General features: G+C 37.2%; 1 protein-coding gene and 1 long non-coding RNA gene across 6 annotated transcripts in view; one reads left to right on the top strand and one right to left on the bottom strand.

The window, feature by feature from the left end:
- The first annotated feature begins 902 nt into the window (after positions 1-902).
- LOC136877261 (uncharacterized) overlaps positions 903-16,342 on the top strand; it is a 73,018-nt gene continuing 57,578 nt past the window's right edge. The window contains exons 1-2 of the long non-coding RNA XR_010860745.2: positions 903-1,158; positions 7,596-7,721. This is a non-coding gene — a long non-coding RNA (uncharacterized lncRNA). The remainder of the gene's footprint in view (positions 1,159-7,595; positions 7,722-16,342) is intronic.
- The window catches only part of LOC136877259 (uncharacterized), a 137,948-nt gene continuing 124,901 nt past the window's right edge, over positions 3,296-16,342 (bottom strand). For all 5 annotated transcript variants that reach the window (XM_067151134.2, XM_067151135.2, XM_067151136.2 and 2 more), the window contains one exon: positions 3,296-4,032. In XM_067151134.2, coding sequence (XP_067007235.2) covers positions 3,861-4,032 — 172 coding nt within the window. In that variant the 3' untranslated portion in view covers positions 3,296-3,860. The remainder of the gene's footprint in view (positions 4,033-16,342) is intronic.

Raw genomic sequence — 16,342 nt, 5'->3', positions numbered from 1 at the left:
TGCTGATATCAAGAGGAGAAAGACGAGGGAAAGTCACTGTGAAAATTGGTGGTCAAAGCCATGAAACTGAGGACAGTTCCAAATACCTAGGGAGTGATTTAATGCAGAATACAGGCTGGACATGGAGATTAACACAAAGGTGCAACAGGGCAATGCATTCTACCACAGTGTAAGAAATCTTGTCTGGAATAAGGAATTACCAAGGAAGTATAAAGAGATAATGTACAGAATGTAATACGCAACCACATTGACTTATGCGGCTGAGACCTAGAGAAGAATAGGAAAATAGAATTGTAGCCAGCAAAACAAAATACCTAAGAAGTATGCTTAGAAAGACAATGAAGGTATTAGAAAGAAAGTCGGAATAGAAAACCTAAATGAAAGAATTGATAGGAATAAACTAAGATGGTTTGTACATGTAAAGAAGATGAAGGAGAAGTTCGAGGGAAAGAGAGCAAGAGGGAGGCGTAGAACAAGGTGAATTGATTAAATAAAGAGGAGTGCAAGAAGAAGAAACTTGGACTGGGACAAAATGATGGAAGAGGAATGGTGGAAGGTGCAGGAGTGCCATAAATTCCCCGACCTGGTAGGAGCTGGATAAAGGGAAAGGAGGATGATTACAAAAACAAGATACAATTCAAATTAAATGAATTGGAAATTGAATAAACTTTAAATTTTATGAAATTTTAAGTGGAGTTATTCTTTTCCACAAGAAGTTATTACTGTTATCTTTGCAGAAATATAAGACATAGTTTTAGAGATATTTCCTAAGTTATTTCTTTATTACATTCCACCATAACCAGGGTGACCAAACTTCCTCCTTTACCTGGGCATGTCCTATATTTTGAACAATTCAATTATTGACAGTTTGTCATATTTCTGTTTTATTTGTTTCAGGTCTTTGTTTTGCTAGAAGTGCGAGAAAGCTGTGTATGTATAATAGATTCACTGATGTTCTGCAAATCTGGAAGCTGTGTATGTATAATAGATTCACTGATGTTCTGCAAATCTGGAAACTTCAAAGAATGCCTAAACATAGATGCCAATTTGGCAAAACTTTGACAGATAAACACAAATCTTTCAAATGTGGAAGAAATTTGAAAGAAGTTAAGTGCTTCGTTTGTCCAATGGGAACAAACTTCTCCACAACCAATGAAGGTAAATTATTAAAAAACTGTGTTTGTTTTTGTGAACCTGTAGTCGCATCAAAAAGAGTACGCACTGAATTTAATATTGAATAAATAGGTTAGTTTCTTCTTCTTTTTTTCTGCTAGTGGCTTTATGTCGCACCAACACAGATAGGTCTCATGGCGACGATGAGATAGGAAAGGCCTAGGAGTTGGAAGGAAGCGGCCGTGGCCTTAATTAAGGTGAAATGAAATGGCGTATGGCTTTTAGTGCCGGGAGTGTCCGAGGACAAGTTCGGCTCGCCAGATGCAGGTCTTTCGATTTGACACCCGTAGGCGACCTGCGCGTCATGATGAGGGTGAAATGATGATGAAGACGACACATACACCCAACCCCCGTGCCAGAGAAATTAACCAATTAAGGTTACAATTCCCGACCCTGCCGGGAATCGAACCCGGGACCCCTGTGGCCATCCAACACGCTAACCATTTAGCCATGGAGCTGGACTTTACAGCCCCAGCATTTGCCTGGTGTGAAAAATGGGAAACCACAGAAAACCATCTTCAGGGCTGCCGACAGTCGGGATTCCAACCTACTATCTCCCAGATGCAAGCTCACAGCCGCGCGACCCTAACTGCATGGCCAACTCGCCCGGTTAGGTTAGTTTCAAAGATTAATTTTGTGTTCTTTGGTCTGTATTTTAAGCATCTGTCAGAACAATATTGTTAAGTACAGTGAAATTGAAGATATAAAATAATATATATACATGTTTATACAATTTGCTTTACATCACACCAACACAAATATATCTTATGGCGACAGTGGGAAAGAAAATGGCTAGGAGAGGGGAAAAAAAAAAGCATCAGTGGCCTTATATAAGGTACAGCCCAAGTATTTGCCTTGTGTAAAAATAGAAAACCACGGAAAACAATTTTCAGGGCTGCCGGCAGTGGGGTTCGAACCCACTATCTCCCGAATGCAAGGTAAGCTACATGGCCCAAACCGCGCAGCCACTTGCCCAGAAAAATTGTTCATTTCAGCTTATTTTGCAGCAGAATGCATTTTTCTTGAATGTCTCACATTTTGCAGTCACCCTGACTGTAAAAAAGATAATTTTACGATGTAATCGTTATACCATCTCACAGTTAATGAACAATTTTAAAAACAAATTTTGTTATTGGATAACTGAAAAAGTGTGGCCAGGAAACAGACAGACAGCAGTGACTAATCAGGTAAGAACATGGTCAGTACAATACTCTTCAAAAAGTGAAGAAATGATTCTATCCTTCACCAAAGAAAATTGACCCAAAAATTTTCAGTCAGTGTAATTTCCTTTCCTAAGAAATTAATATTTGTGTTATTGACCATTTTCTTCCTTGGTACTGTGCTGTTTGATGTTAGTTTACTTCACTTTATCGAACATCAATGGTACTTGAACTGGAACTACAATTTAAGGGTACATATTTTCCATCCTAATTAGATTGTCTATTTAGTCTGCGGTTGAGTTTTTGCATTATATTTTGGATCTTAGCTGAATCTTCTCATTATCAATGACAAGTCATCTATCACTTTTTTCACAAACTATAATTTATGCAATCCATACATGTCAAGAATTAGAAACAGGTGGACCAGAGAACAGTAAACACTGGTTTAGTTGGGAAAAGAGGGATGGACTGAACTATGATCATCTCAGGTTAACTATGAGCAATCAATGGATGAGGCAAACTTCCAGTCTCTTTGCTTAGGAGTCATAAACCTGCTGCAAGGTCTCCCACATTTATCTCCAAAGTATTTCTGTTCAGCAACATATAAATTACTATAATCCAGTGTTGGTTCATCTTGCTGCATCAGGCACTCTGAGTCTATACAGCCAACACTTCCCAACAGTATCCAAAAGTAGGTTAAAATCTATAGTCTGTGTCAAATGGGAACCATTGTGGCCTTGACAGGCTACTCAGAATTGTCCAACAAATTGACTGGTTGGCTGTCACATTATTCTATACCATCAATACGTTGTGCTCCTAGAAAAAATTTCACTACATTAAATATCACTTGCGCCGGGCCAAATTTTTACTTCATAAAGAGGACAGCAACGGAAACGGCTTCCCATTTGACACAGATTACAGTCTTATAATACAGTATCATGTTCTTCAGAAAGGCGCTCAGAAATGGAGAAAAGTCATTTATATTTTTTTTCTATAAAATTAAAAGACTGAGAACTTTATATTTTAGTGAATACAGTATATATAGGTCTACTATATAATTCAAGATAACACAACCGACCACAAAAAACTTTACTACATACATACCTTTCAATAATGTAGTGTTTTACTCTCCTTGTTTACATACAAAGTGTTGTCAATATAAGTTTACTAATATTCTTTTTCAATGGTGTTTGTAACCACTAATTAAACTTTACAAAATTTCATTACAGTGGAATGCAATATGCAGCCCTAATTCAATTCATTCATATAAATATTCTTCACTACAGTACACGATAAGTCATCCCTTAATTACTTAGTTAACGGTATGATCACATATCTTTCTCTTCTCTTGAATTCATTCTCCACTTTAATGGTCATTGTTTGATGGGAAATTGGTCTCCCAAGAGTTAAGACATACATTCCACTAACATTTGAAATGTCCTCTTATTAAAACTCCATCCATCCAGGCCCTATACACATTCTTTATCTTGTATTTCAGAATGTCTTTAAATCGGTCTGGAAATGCACTTATTTTTTTTGGAGCTCCTGTATTATTTGAACTAGATTCTCCTGAGTTGATGCCATTTTTTCCAGTACACCAACAGCAGTGGCTGATAGGGTCTCAATCGCTGTTGCAACTCGATTGAGAGCATCCACTTGCTGAAGTCGAATGTGGTAGAGTTCAGACTGGAGGTCCTCTCTGAAAAAAATAAATAAATAAAAAATAAAATAAAAAATTAAAAAATTCACGAAAAAACCAACAGACAGATAAATAAGATCCCTTTCTCATAATATGAGAAGAATTCAGCAACCACACCATAGCTACACTTGTGATTCTGTAGCTGCATGTAAGTATACTACATATCAGTGGCGACTCCTGACTTCTGGTTTAGGGGATGTAACCGAAAAGAATTGCAAATATCACTGCAAACAGACCGTCATTACAAACACATTATTCAAGAGAGAACAACAATCAAGGCCAACAGAAAAGTTTATTGCTGGGCTGAGTGCCTCAAGACGGTTGAGGCGCCGGCCTTCTGACCCAAACTTGGCAGGTTCAATCCTGGCTCAGTCCAGTGGTTTTTGAAGGTGCTCAAATATGTCAGCCTCGTGTTAGTAGATTTACAGGCAAGTAAAAGAACTCCTGCAGGACTAAATTCTGGCACCTCGGCGTCTCCAAAGACCGTAATAGTAGTTAGTGGGATGTAAAGCAAATAACATTATTATTATTATTATTATTTATTAGAAAAGTTTATTTAAGATCTCACATCCACTAAGCCAATGGTCACTCACTCACTCACTCACTCACTCACTCACTCACTCTGTCCGTAGGCTTCTGAGGGACGTGAAGTTCCCGTGGCGATCTCACAGTCCTCTTCCATCCTTTTCGATTTTGAGCCGGCTCTTCCCAGTTATCAATTTGGAGGTCCGGCATACCTTGTTGATCTCCTCCTTCCAGGTGCTTCGATGTCTACCTAAAGGTCTTTTCCCATTAAGAGATCCCTTGTATAGCTCTGTTGGTGCCCTGTTATCCTGCATCCTCAGTACATGTCCAGCCCAGTGCAGTCTGATGGATTCTATCACACCCATTGTAGTCTGTTGTTGAGAGAGGGTGTAAATCTCATAATTTGACTTTTTCTGCCAGTTTCGAGAGATAGAATCGAACCATGGGCCAAATATTTTTCTATAAACTTTATTCTCAAAGACTTACAACTGCTGCTGCTCTTTCTTGGTTGCACTCCATGTCTCAGAACCATACAGAAGTACTGGTGGAATGATTGTATTGTAGATAATCATTTTTGCATTCCATGTTAAAAACCTGGAGCCTAATATAGGGCTCATAGAGTAAAATGCCTTATTTGCATTCTTAATTCTAGCTTGGTGTTCCTGTTGCCTTTGGTTTTGTTCATCGATTAATACACCAAGGAATTTAAACTCCTCTACTCTTTTAAATATATATTTCCCAATCTTTAAAGGCGATCTGTCAACTTCCTCATGATTCAGTCTCTGTACAACCATGTAATGTATCTTTTTATCATTCACCCGTAAGCCAATTTTCGCTGCCATTTCCTCTACTTCCACAAATAACTGCTTAATTTCGAATCCATTGCGGCCAATAAGAACAATATCATCCACAAATGTAAGGACATATGCAAAACGTTTTTAAAAAGCACGATGAAAGTTTTTAACTAACATTTCATTTTGTGTGTTTCCTATGTTTTTAATTCATTTTACATGTCTTACCGAGGATGACCCAATGCCGGGTTGAAACATGTCTATTTAAGTGTGAAGTTTCATCTTAATTGGACGTAAAATATACAGTATTGACTAGGAGGATTCCAATAGATTTGTACAATATTGTAAGAAGTTCAACCGTCAATTGGATTTAACATGAGATACATAGCCTGTAATTAAGTTGTGTAGTTACATTCAGAGTTGAACGCGATTGTCCTTCATTTATAATTCTGCTTTTCTCCGTAAAAGAAAGTATAATAAGTGGTTCTCTTAATAATCGTTCAATTACATAATGGTTAGAATTCAACATCCATGCCTACTGAACTACTCTCTGATCGGTGTGAAGTCATTTCAAAATTGCATCATTCCTGCATTTTCTTTGTTTGATATTTACACTATACGCACACAAAACTGAATCATTTATATTATAACAACACACATTTGTCACGTATCATCATTTATAGCACAAGAAAAGAACCACTCACAAGCAAGAACTCCAGTATTTCACGAAATAGCAAATCAATCCCAGCCACACGCGATAACTTACAGTAGAGGATTCCACCTTGCACTGCCCTCTTGACGGATGTGGCTGTTTGTTCCGCATTCCAACCCTACGAAAGAGATCAACAAACAACAAGGGTCCAATGCTCGTGCTACCATCTATGGCGTAGTTTGGCAATTAGTAGCAGTCGCTAGCCAGCAATGCTCGTTTCATCCATCTCTGAGTATCGATAACTGTGCGTTTGAAATTTATATAAATAACTTCCAAAATATGAACAATTAATATATATTTTTTGTTGAAAATACAAGGGATGTAACACATCAATCGCATGTATGGGAAATTCACCACTGCTATAATATCCATTTCAAGCACATCCCATTATACTAATGTAGCAATACAGATTACATTTAAACATATAATTACAGTTAACATCTGGTGCAAGTCTCACAACTCATGGATTTGTACATTACATGGTCAATATAAAATATCATTTGATCATCTGGTTCAAAAGTAAGACGTCTCAAAAGAGCTAGTTCTGAGTTATATGAGACTGAAAGTAACGTGTCTCTATAAAATCAGACATTCTTGGTAGCTTCTTATTATTTTGTCCTTCCAAGCCACTGTAGAAAAATGACACATAACATATTGTTCCTGTTCAAAACTACTATATTTCAATAAGGTACAGTGGTGAAAAGTTCAACACGACAATCGTGGACATTTCTATAGAAATGTTTACGGTTCAGTTCAGTTTTGATTAGCGATATGACTTATTGCAGTACTCAACCAGAGAGCTTGGAAAATAGAAGAGAATTATATAAATAATTCAAAATCAACCATTTATGAGTTGTCACACTTTTGAACCAGATGACCGAATTATAATGCGCACTCTAATTTTAAAAGACTTGAAATTGAAATAAATATGTTTGTTGGCAATTATAACGTGCACCTGCAAAGCAAGTGCAAAATGTAATTTTACTGCACATTACAATGAGATACATTTATGGACTTCATTTTTAATCGTACTGTTACAATACAGTATAAGATAGCTTCTCGGAATTTTGTCCCGCAGAAGTTCTTTTACATGCCAGTAAATCTACCAGCATGAGGCAGACATATTTGAGCACCTTCAAATACCACTGGACTAAGCCAGGATCAAACCTACCAAATTGGGGTCAGAAAGCCAGCACCTGAAGCGTACGAGTCACTCAGCCCAGCAACAATAGGTTTTATTACATTTTTGTTAGAAACGATATACTGTACAGAGCTATACTTATAATCAAATAAATACAACTTTAAGTAACACACTAGAATAATGTAACACACTAGAATAATGAAGTAACTACCTAAACATAGTCAGTACTGCTGCTTCCAACCTTGAAAAGCATCTGTGTCAGTGGGGCAATCACTGTTCTTGCCATCATTTGAGATGTTCCAGAGTATGTCATCTTTGCTGCCATCTAATGCATTGGAAGTACAGTATTTTAAAAATAATTTTTGAATTACAGATGGTGTGATGCATTTTTCAGGTGGCAGAAACCCAGTGTGCAAGGTCACTTCGACTACATCCATATCAGAATAACTTGTCCCGATCGTCAGAGGTCTGTCACATATACATCATCCAGGAGGGATTCAGTTGTTACATTTAATACCAAGTAAGCACATATAATAGTGACACTAAAAAGTAGGTGGTTTGTGTGTGTGATGTTTCTTACATTCTTTTTTTGTGGACAATCGTCGTGCTAATTCAGATAAGTTTTCGGAAACTATGAGATAGGAAAAGGCAAGGACTAGGAAGGAAGAGGTGTGGCCATAATAACAACTCCAGTATTTGTCTGATGTAAAAACGGTGAAACTACGGAAAACAATCTTCACGGCTTTTGACATACTGTTGAGAGGAGTCGCAGAGATAGGTTCATACGTTTCACACAGTGATCCACTCATCCAACGGTGACCTTAATTGCCTTGATATACCACGGGCTGATGCCACCTCATTAGCTTTAATTCTAATTGGGTCACTTGTCACAATTTCAAAACCTCTTTGTCTACTCCAGGATGTCTTCCTTTTCGTGGACTAGTGAACTTCTTTCTCGTCGCCTTAGAAGCAAATATCGCCATTTTATGTTACAAGCAAATGTTGCTCTCTGCTACCCAAAAGCTTTTGTAACCAACCTATTTCCATGGATTTCTGTGTAAAGTATTTTCTTTCATTTAACGATTGTTTCATATGAAACCCTTCATTGTTTGTCTTCTATCTATGTCCAACTCACAAGTTACAATGAAGATTTTATTACCAATAACACCTTCAAAAATATGTATTGGTAATAAAATAAAATACAAAGGTAAGCAAAGTGGAAGTACAAAATGACGAGTAACAAGGTAACTTGAACAGAGCCAAAGCACATGTAGAAGCACAAAGTCAAAACACAAGGTAATTATTGAGTTTGCATAAGAATCTAGTGTGCCACCGATTCTAATGTGCACCTTGATTTTAGAGACAAAATTTGTCTAGACAAAATGTAATAGATTTTTATTCCCTTAGGGAGGAAAATTTGCAATAACAGACAAAATTTGCATTAGATTTGAGTACATGTGGTACCTTTGCTAAATGAAGAATTGCAAAGTGATTTATTAGGTTTGGGAATACTCATGGGCACATTCATGATATGACAAGACTTTGAGACAACACACTATCTCCTCGACTATCCAGCCATTACTAATAATTTAAATTTTTTTAAAAAAACTATAGGAATTCATACCACCTACAGAACCATTCAGCTGCAACTCCAGTTCATAAAATTAGGGCAAATATTAGCATAAGAATTTAGCATCATATAAGAGATTCTGGCATCCAATCTACAGAATTATTGAAGTCCATTTATATATAAACCACAAAATTTTTCTTCATGAAAATACTATGTAAACATTTCTCTGATGAGCTTCAAGAAGGACAAAGATTGAACTTGATATATCAGTTGGATGGCTGTGGTTCACTCTCTTCAGAATTTTATAGTAGTGACAATGAAGGGGAGACAGATCTGAAACTTTTAGGATCTGTGGAATTTTTGCTAGAAGAGGTTTGCAATCACTTGTATTTACCAACAGATTCTTGAGATATTGAAGACCTTTATTAAGCACAATGAGAATACGCTTTTGAGTATAACAGATGGCATTTCGTGTGTGCTATAAAGGTTATTGTTATTATTTACTGTAAATATCAACCAATGGTTATATTGTTTATTTAAATTTGAGTACAGTAAGAGGCAACATCAAGGGTACCTTTGAATGCAACATGTCATGTCTCTAGGTGGACTGGGCTATAAAAGTAAATCGTTACATCTCTGTGAAATGTGACCTCGTAAGCGATGCAAGTTACCAGGTGACAAAGTAATGTCTCATTGAAATACTTGCAAAACAGCTTGTATGGGAGGCAACGGAGATTGTGACCACAATAAAGGTCATATGGTGTGCAGATATTTATGATAAACTCAACACACATGTGAAGGTGAACAGGACATCTTTACTGACTCGGGTGACTTGTTGCAAAACACAAGAGTCCTATGACAAAACAGGAAATTTGCTGGCTGATTAGAACAAAGTGTGAGAACATCGGTGGAGATTCTTACAAGATTTTAAATGAGAAATAGCAAATTTCAGATACCAGTGCAATTGAACAAATTGGTGTAACTTAAATCGAAACTGTTTTCCAGTTACGCTATGAAGCTAAGAAAAGCCACTGACCCACATGACCTTGTGGCAGAGGTGGGATGTAGCATGTTGGTTAACATCATTCTTCAACCAAATCTTTAAGGACCAATTAATGCCAGCCTCAGGCAACACAGCATCACTGTACCCATCTCCTACAAGAGATGACAGCAGACCCCTGTGGGTGGGGGTGGTAGGATAACACCCACGGTATCCCCTGCCTGTCGTAAGAGGTGACTAAAAAGAGCCCGAGGGGCTCTGAACTTTGGAGCGTAGGTTGGCGACCATGAAGCCCTTAGCTGAGTCCTGGCATTGCTTCCATTTAGTTGTGCCAGGCTCCTCACTTTCATCTATCCTATCAGATCTCCCTTGGTCAACTCTTGTTCTTTTCCGACCCCGGCAGTATTAGAGCACTCGAGGCCTAGGGAGTCTTTCATATTCACACCCTTCATGGTCCTTGTCTTCCTTTTGCCGATACCTTCATTTTTCGAAGTGTCAGATCCCTTCCATTTTTTTCTCTGATTAGTGTTAATAGAGGATGGTTGCCTAGTTGTAGTTCCTCTTAAAACAGTAATCACCACCACCGATGACAACAGACCTGCAAAATCCAATACCTTTGACCTATCTCTACAAATATGATGTCATTCGAGCCACAGAAAACAAGTCTAATCTCCATGATCAAATCCACGAATGGAATGATCAGTTGGTGCAATACTGCCTGTTACTCAAGAGAAAAACAAATATATGAAGTTAGATCCACAAGGAATTCCACATTCAAATGAAGCCAAAGACTGCCCATGAGCAACAAAGTTCAAGAATCTTGGGTTTTTAGTTGCTGCTGATGGCTAACTAATCAAAGATGTCAAAGCAAGATTAACAGAGCCTGGAGGAAGTGGTTTAACCATATGAGGACCGGGATTAGAAGCATACCAAGAAGGACCATCGCTTGTCTTACAAACCATGAATATAATTACACAACTTATAAAATTAATATGCAGAGTATGCAAGTGTAAGAAAAACAAGTTCTTCATATCCATTGTCTATTATTTCTTCTGAAATCCCAATGATCATCAAATTTCACACAATTAGTTTACTGAACATTGCTGAAACAGTCCAGCTGGAAACTCAATCTGCTGAATACGAGAACATTCTTTTTAACGTTGCCTTGATACGATGTCAATGAACTGTCTCTGGATTTATAAATAATGGAGCTGTGCACAGTACCTATAGAAGCCTTGGCAGATGGTGGCACTTGCCGGTGTGTTCTCTTGATAGTGTCCACCAAACTAGTGCTCTTTTTACTCAAAGAATCGCTGAGATATTCTGAAGTAAAGAAACTGTTGCATATCACATTCTGGCCTTTTGAAACGAATGGTTGCACGAGATGAAAAACAACATTATCTCAGAGACTGTGACTCATACTTCCCCAAATATGGATAGACATTCACTATGTACTTGCTTTTTTGCATTAGCAGTAAGACAAAATTTAATTCCAAATTTATCATGGTCTTAATAGGAAAGTTTTTGGCCTCATACACTCCATGAACATACATTATAGCACTAGCTATTTCTATTTCCTCTGATGACAGAATCTGTCATCCTGAAGTTCTTCCCTGACGCTAGCTTCCAAAGCTTATGCCATGTTTTACCTGCTTTGGCTTCAGGTCTTATCCAGATTTGTTGAGCGTATCTGAGACTTTCAAACTTCTGAAACTTTCAAGCCTTTTATGTCAGTATTTTTAGTCTATTGTTTTATTTTGATAGCATAGACTATCATATGAAGTAGACTGTTAGATATAAGATATTAAGTGTGATATGTCTATCAGCACTTTGTGTATCTTCTAGTGGCAAAAATCAGGAGGTTACTGAAAAAAAGAATGCTTTGATTCCTGAAAAAGAACTTTGTATATAACATCTTATCGCACAAAAATAATAATGATATTCGTATGGACTCTGCTACCATGTACAAGCATTTTTATATGACATCATCTCTAGGCTGCCTGCACTTTAATTTTGACATTCGGTTTTAGTCTACCAGATGGCAGAGAAAAGTGGATCTCCCCTGGACACATTATGGCCGAGTTTTAATTAATTTTGTCGGGTAAACACCAAATGTATCACCAGAGATCTTTTACACACTGACATTGTACAACATAGTGTGTTGAATGGACTTTGCTCTGCTCTTAAAAATCTGACTACCTTTGCCGGGTTTGAACCCGTGATCATGGGATCCGGAAGCCAACAGAAACGCAGATCCACAGAGGGAACATGGGAAAAAACCCACAGCTGATGATAGCCAAACCAGGTAAATAATCACAAAGCAGTAAAAGTGTGGCTATTCTACATTATACATGCATCCAAGAATCATGGAAAGTGAAATCATAACAGAACTGGATTTTACAAAAATCGCTGAAACACTTTGGACTACAGTAATACAATTTTATCCCCACAGTATGGTAATAGGACTTTTTTTACAATTACAATGAATTACTTAACCCGTTAACGCCGTGCGCGTCCATATGATCACAGCCTGCATTCCTTCATTTAGATTGTTCTCAGTGCTTTGTATAGCGCTGGAATTGATTGCTGAATGTGTAGATCAATTCAAGAAGCATGTGGCAACTGTGTGCGAGCATATTGTTACGTGATACATATCGACTCATTATTTCGGCGCACTTTCGTTTCGTGTCATTGTCACAGCAGCTGAATCATGATGGCGCGCTTCAAGTAAGTTTGATATTTCACATATATTTATGTTTAGATTACACAACTCATATGCTTAACAAGTTTGGGAGTGATCTATGTTCACATTATGATCCAGTTAATTTACATTTAACAGTAAATATTACTCCCGTAGACACTTAAAACATTGCGTGATCGTATGATAACGCTAGGCGCTTGTGTTAGCTGTTCACCCTGTGCGTGTATTTGATGGTGGATGTTATGTTACCCGTTACTATTACTGTTATACATCAATTTTCACTGAACAACTTTATTCAATTTACGGTCATCTATTCTACATTTAAATAAATTGCGACTTGTTAACATATATGCAGCTACAAAACCTTGTTTCCCTTTTTACAGGGACATTACGCTCCAAGAAGTATTAGATATTCTTGAATCGGATGAACCAATTGGAGAGGTTAACAGCATTTTTATTGAACCTCTGGAAGCTAATATTCACTCCGACGAAGATTCAGGAGATGAAGATGTTGGTAGTTTGGTTGATAACCTCACAGGTCGCCAGCTTTCAAGTAAGGCAGAAATTGTACTCACTGGCAACGATCGTATAGGAGGAGCAGACGATGATCCCGTTTCAGCAGGAACAGATAGGATGGACCAGAATGTGTCGTACTACAGAGTAGGCATACGTGGAAAGAAATGGTGGTGGTCGCTATTCACATGGCTCCTGGACGTATCCATTCACAATATTCATGGTTACCGCTAAGGAGGTCTGGATGTGATTTGTCACATCTAGAATTCCGTCGCCACATTGTGCAAACATATCTACATAAGTTCAAAATAACGCCAGTAGAAAGAGGGCGCCCTATCACCTCGAGATACAGTATCCAGCAGAGTAGTGTCACTGACGATGTACGACTTGACGGGATTGGGCACCTCGTAGCGCCCTGCAATCGACGACGCTGTGCTGGAAAGGAATGCTCCAGTAATGTTCGCACCGAGTGCACAAAATGTAATGTTGGACTCTGTGTTCCATGCTTTGTCCTATTTCATACAGTGTGAAACATACAGTTCTTATATTTGTTCCTATTCGGTAATTTCTGTGAATTAGATAACTTGAATGTAATATATTACGAATATCTTGAGACTTTTATTGCTTTATTTATGTATGTACATATTGTAATTAATGTATATTCTTCGTAAATTATCATCTTTAGTTTACTTTAGAGTATTTTGTTCGTAATTTATCAATATCAATACATAAAATCTATAAATACCAACGAAATGCTATACAGAATGAAATGCTAACACATCCGCCTAGCGTGATCATATGAACACGCCACCTAACGACGAAACCGTGAAAAGTATGAGCTTAATAATTTGTAGTTATGTTATACTATGGACATGAAGTGATTTAGACGAATTTCAAAGAAAACGGACGAAAAAATAATTTCGGCGTTAAAGGGAACTTAGCCCGCCTGATGGCCACGATTGTTAAGGCGTTGAATTTTAAATGGTCTGACACCGTGGTTAGCCGGTTTGAGTCTCATCGTTTGAAAAAATGTTCACCATCAGAATGTTGGCTGGCAGGGTAGGCGAGGTGGTGGTACACAATTTCTAATCACTAGATTGTGAGCCAAAAGCCTGGATTAAATTCCAAACCTCTCCACAGTGTTCATATGGAGTGAGAGCATATGACGCTGTTGATGGCGATTCATCCGTCGGATGGAGACGTTCAGCCTTGAGCAGATCCCTTGGTGCTATTCGACAGGAGTAGGCTATGTGCCGGCACTGGGTTTCACCCTCTCCCTTCCTACTATCATATATCATTTATTTATTTATTTGTCTTTTTGAAAGTACACAGGCAGTAGGCCCAATACAGTACCTTCTTAACACAACAGTACTTATAATGCATACATGTAAGTAAAGATAATACATAATAATAATGCTGAAGATAATAAAGGCAAGGAAGAAGAATGAATAGAAAACACATATACAGAGAAAATGACAATCCAAAGCACATCAATGATTATTTCTACACTAAGAAAAATACTGAAACTGAAACAAGGATATAACTAGAGTAGTAAGTGACTATAATAATAAATACGTTAAAGAGCACCTATTATATAGAAAAAGGAGTCTGAATTAATAAATTAGAAATTAGAAACACAGGCCTTTAAATGTGTATTAATGACAGTGTGCGATTCAGAAAATAAATCTATTCCTGCAGCAAATGTGTTGTAAAATCGTAGCATTTTAATAAATGGCGAGTTCATGTGATGAGATGTTCTAGATCTTGGAATTTGAAATACTGTGTTCATGCGAACTCCAGCTCGTGGAACATGAAAGGAGATAAAATTGAGCAGTTTTATGGAATTAAATTTATTTCTTATGATTTTATTTAACGTTTTTAGAGAAATAATGATTCTTCTGTTGCGCAACGATGTGAGGTTAAAGTTACTTCTTAAATACTGTGTTGATGTATCAAAAGGACAAAATGTCTTATTTGTTTTATAATACAGATACCTGCAAAAACTTGTTTTGAACAACTTCAATAGTATGTATTTGTTCTTTGGAACACGGGTCCCAAATTAAAGATGCATATTCTAATTTACTCCTAACAAGGCTAGTAAATAACTGAATAACAATCGATGATTGAGTAAATAATTTTTAGAACTCCTTATTATAAACCCGAGCATACGGTTGGCATCATTCGTTATTTTTGTAATATGGGCAGTGAATGTTAATTTTTCATCAAATATTACTCCTAAGTCTCTTATTGCCTAAACTGTATCTAGTTCGGTATTTTTTATATAGTGTGACGCAATCTTACCTTTCTTTTTCCTGGTAAAAGTTACTGATTTACATTTCTTTACATTAAGAGACATATGATTCATATCGCACCATTGTACAACACGATCAATGTCCTGCTGTAGTTCATCCTCATCCTCATCCTCATCCTTCTTGTTATGTATAATTTTAAATAGTTTTACATCGTCAGCAAACAGCAAACAACTGGCATGAAGAAGATTATTCGGCAAGTCGTTAATCAAAATTAAAAATAGAAGGGGACCCAAATTAAATCCTTGAGGAACACCAGAGTAACTAATGAAGTTGTCTGAGATTTCGCCTTTAAAAAACACAAACTGACGTCGATCTTTCAGGTAAGTACATAACATTTGAAGTAGTGGTTCCGAGAACCCAAACTGGTGCATTTTTTGGACAAGAATTTTATGATCTACCTTGTCGAATGCTTTTTCGAAGTCTGTATAGACAACATCCGTTCTTCCATTGTTATCCAATACATCATATAGTGTCTGAGTAAATCCTACAAGATTTGTAGTAAGAGATCTATTAGGTAAAAATCCATGCTGAAATTCTGAAATACCTGCCTTAATGTGATTATAGATCTTAAAATATAGTACAGTATATGCAAGGGCGTCAATAATGGAAACAGGGCGGTAGTTAGATATATTTTCATGAACGTCTGCCTTCGGAACTGGGGTAATTTTTGATATTTTCCACCTTTCAGGGAAGCAAGACTTTTTTTTAAAATGAAGGTTAGCTGTGGAACCAGTATTTCTGCACATCCTTTAATTTTATAAGGTGGGATGTTATCTGGACCGCTAGCCTTTTTAGGTTTTAGTTTTCCATTTATGACTCTTTTCACCTCCTCTTCTGATATAGAAGTAATATTGAGCACATCCATAGTTGGTAATACAGGAATCTCATCCAAGTCCATGTTATCGATATTATAATTATTAAAGTCCGGGATGGTATACACCAATGAGAAATATTGCGCAAATGCTTGTGCAATATTTCCAATTTCATACTTGTTGTTGTTATAGAAATAGGCATTATCACCTATTCACGTTACTCTTTTACTACT

The sequence above is a fragment of the Anabrus simplex genome, chromosome 7 (assembly GCF_040414725.1).
Source record: "Anabrus simplex isolate iqAnaSimp1 chromosome 7, ASM4041472v1, whole genome shotgun sequence".
NCBI lineage: Eukaryota > Metazoa > Arthropoda > Insecta > Orthoptera > Tettigoniidae > Anabrus > Anabrus simplex.
This window is presented reverse-complemented; position numbering and strand designations above follow the sequence as displayed.